At 37.3% G+C, this 3,414-nt stretch overlaps 1 protein-coding gene across 1 annotated transcript in view; it reads right to left on the bottom strand.

The window, feature by feature from the left end:
- The window catches only part of LOC107692692 (aryl hydrocarbon receptor nuclear translocator 2), a 98,224-nt gene that overhangs the window by 12,822 nt on the left and 81,988 nt on the right, over positions 1-3,414 (bottom strand). Inside the window, exons 15-16 of the mRNA XM_016491888.1 lie at positions 3,128-3,251; positions 2,057-2,156 (exon numbers count right to left, since the gene is read on the bottom strand). Of these exons, the coding sequence (XP_016347374.1) occupies positions 2,057-2,156; positions 3,128-3,251 (224 nt within the window). The remainder of the gene's footprint in view (positions 1-2,056; positions 2,157-3,127; positions 3,252-3,414) is intronic.

The raw sequence follows: 3,414 nt of genomic DNA on the forward strand, positions 1-3,414 counted from the left end.
GAGAAGTGCTCACTAACACAGATTTAGACAGATTTGTGAACAATATTTGAGAGAAATAGGCCTTTTGTGTACATAGAAAAAGTCTTAGATCTTTGAGTTCAGCTCATGAAAAATGGGGACTAAAACAAAAGTGTTGCGTTTATAATTTTATTCAGTGTATCAATATGAAGAGTTCATTTGCAAAAACCGATAAATGCCACTTTAAAAAAAATCCACATATAGCGCGATCTGAACCCTAAACACGTTTTGTCAAAAAAGCCGGTTTTGTCCACTTTCAAGGCATCGCGAGTTCACATTTTACTGCAGAAGCCGACAAGCGCCATTGTTGTTTTTGAACAGAAGCCGACAAGTCCATTTGTTTTACTGCAGAAGCCGACAAGCACCCTTGTTGTTTTTGAACAGAACAAGCCGTTTAGTCCATTTTAGCGATTCAGGTCATTCAGGTCAGGTGACAAGGCTACTTTCACTTTGAAAAGACGTGCTAGCTGAGAGGAGTTTCGTAAAACATGAAATGTGGCGTTATCTGCTTTAGCCAAAAAACGACTGTTGGAGTCATCTGCTTTTGCTATAAAACAAACTTTTAATATGTAAAAAAATAAATAAAATAAAAATACTTTCAATTGAACTTTAATTTTGTAAATTACCTGTATTTGTTTAAAGTCCGCATGAAATCAAAATTGAAATTTAATTTAATAATTTATGCATTTAGCAGACGCTTTTATCCAAAGCAACTTACAGTGCATTCAGGCTATACATTACCAGTATGTATAGTACATTATTACTTTACTAGCGCACATTGCTAGTCTTGATGTGAACAATTAATCTGTGCAAGTTAATCCGCTGAAAATAATTGTTTGTTTTGGTAATCTCTAATCAAAATCTGAACATTTACTTCCGCTCTGGAATGGCATTCCTTTTCTGATGACGTCAGTTTGACGGCTTGGGCAAAACTGAGAATTTCAGAATTCTGAAATGAGCTTAGATTTTAACCAGATGTGCGATGACGCTGAGTTTGCTTTGGAAACACCCGTATTCTGCTTGCTTCCAATTCCTCACACACATACACCACTCGAACCTTCCGTAAAATAATCTTTCATAAAGTTTGGAAAGGTTGAAGCGAATTACAAGGACATTCGCGGGCTTCATTGCACAGGATGCGCTGTGAGAGACGCGGTGCGCGCTTGCTTTGATGTTACACTTGAAGTGAGCGGTGTGTGTATATATATATATATATATATTAGCAACTAGCTTAAAATAAGTCCCTAAACCATGACAGGCCTCGACATTTTGGTGACAGGTGGCATTTTGAAACCCATCTAAAGTATGATGTGAGTGACGGGAAAATGAACTACATTTTCTCTGTCAAATTTCTTCTTCAAAAGCACACAGCGTAAGCATTTAATGCAATAATGGCACAAATAGTTTTATGGCCAGCAAGAAATATTTGCGACTAATAAATGTTCTCAATTCACCTACCATTCACACCAAAGTTATATTTTGTAGACAGCCATAATTAACATTATTCTGTAATATACAGTATATAATTCCAGGAAAGTACAAAAATACAGCAAAAACAGTAATATTCTGAAATATTCTTATAACTGTTCTATTTAAATATATATTAAAATAATTTATTCAACTCTGAATTTTCAGCATCATTACTCCAGTCTTCAGTGTCACATGATCCTTCAGAAATCATTCTAATATGCTGATTTTGAGGTGCGCTGCTTAATATTTTTGTGGAAACGGATACATTTTTTAAGATTCTTTGATGAATAGAAAGTTTAAAATAACAGCATTTATTTGAATTAATATTTATAAGTCTTTACGGTCACTTGATCAATGCAAATTGATAAATTTAATGCATCCTTGCTGAATAAAAGTATTAAAACAACTGAACAAAAAGTTTTGAACAATATTGTATCAGTAATATTTTTTGTGATGTTGCATGTAAAAACTGTGGTATTGGTGCGACTGGAGTTGTATAATACTGCATTAAAGCAATCAAATGAGCAGACTGTGTTTCTACTTTCATGTGAAGTGTGTTTGTCCACACCTGAAGCTCTTGCCGGAGTGTCCGGGCTGGAACGGGCTGCCTTGAGAGTATAACTGCTGGCCGCCAGCAGTGGAGGACGGCACCATCATCTTCTTATCAGCTAAACACAAACACAAACAAACACAGATCTTTATCGAGCTCACACTGAATGACTACATTCAAGAGAGGAGACACAGTCACACATCACATTACAGCAACATCTTTATCAGCCACAGAGGTTAAAGCAAAAATAAAAAAATCCTGAGCCTGAACTTTTTTCCGGGGGCGGGGGCAGCACGGGCCAGACGAAACCAGCAGGTTGATCCATGCTGCAGCAAACTATTTTTAAGAAATTTTCAATGACAAAATATTGGTCTTTTAATTACAAAACGTAAAACAATGCAGTTGTATTTTGAAATATGATCAAAACCAAGTAATTACATGATTTTATTGAATAACACTGTTAAAATACATAATGTCATATGCCTATACATAATATGAACATAACCAACTTAAGTACATTATTTTTAAATGTAGGATTATTTTTTCCGTAGCCAAACGCTGCAAACCGGCGATCCGGTGTTGTGCCCAATTCTGACCCCCGCCAGATTACTACCCCCCTAGTATTGGTAGGTTTAGGGTTAGGTGTGGGGGAGGGGTTCGGATAAGGCAATCAGGCAGCGATCTCAACGAGAGGGGGTAATAATTTGGCGAACTTTGTTCTTAAAGCACGGTGCCAGAGAATTTTAAGCCCTGGCCAGAGTCAAACTACAGAGCAAAGGCATGCAAACTTATCAGAATTGCCCAACTTGAACCAGCTAATGACCCTAAACAACTGGCTTTGACCAGCTAGAAATCTGGACTTCATGTGTTTACACTGGAATTTCTGAAGGTTGTCGTAATATCTACCAAATGCACCAATCACAGATTGTATACACTTCATATCAAGCATTAAATAGCGTACAAACATGAGCTGGCAGACAAGTGCGGGTTTTGTAATTACATTAAGTGAAATTACAGTAAATTGCATGTTTAGATTGAAATCAGTGCGTGGTGCGGTGCTAGTCAGATGTAATATCTGTATGAACATACATCCAGAGATGCCTGTGTACATGTCGCTGAAGCGCGGGTCTCTCTCCTGCGAGAACAGCGAATCAGTTTTGTTGATGGTTTTGCCCGCCTCGTGAATGCCGGCTGGGATGCTGGCAACCGGCACCTGTGGACATCAACAAGAGCGGATCTGTCTGTGATTGACATTTCAACTCAAGAAAACTGAATGCTAATAAATGCAAAATAAGAAATGAAATAAAAGCCACAATGAACACAAACCTAACTTTACAGAAAGTATGAAACCGGCCTTTTCACAAAGAAAATATATT

The sequence above is a fragment of the Sinocyclocheilus anshuiensis genome, unplaced genomic scaffold (genome assembly GCF_001515605.1).
Source record: "Sinocyclocheilus anshuiensis isolate Anshui unplaced genomic scaffold, SAMN03320099.WGS_v1.1 scaffold45, whole genome shotgun sequence".
In the NCBI taxonomy this organism is placed as follows: Eukaryota; Metazoa; Chordata; class Actinopteri; order Cypriniformes; family Cyprinidae; genus Sinocyclocheilus; species Sinocyclocheilus anshuiensis.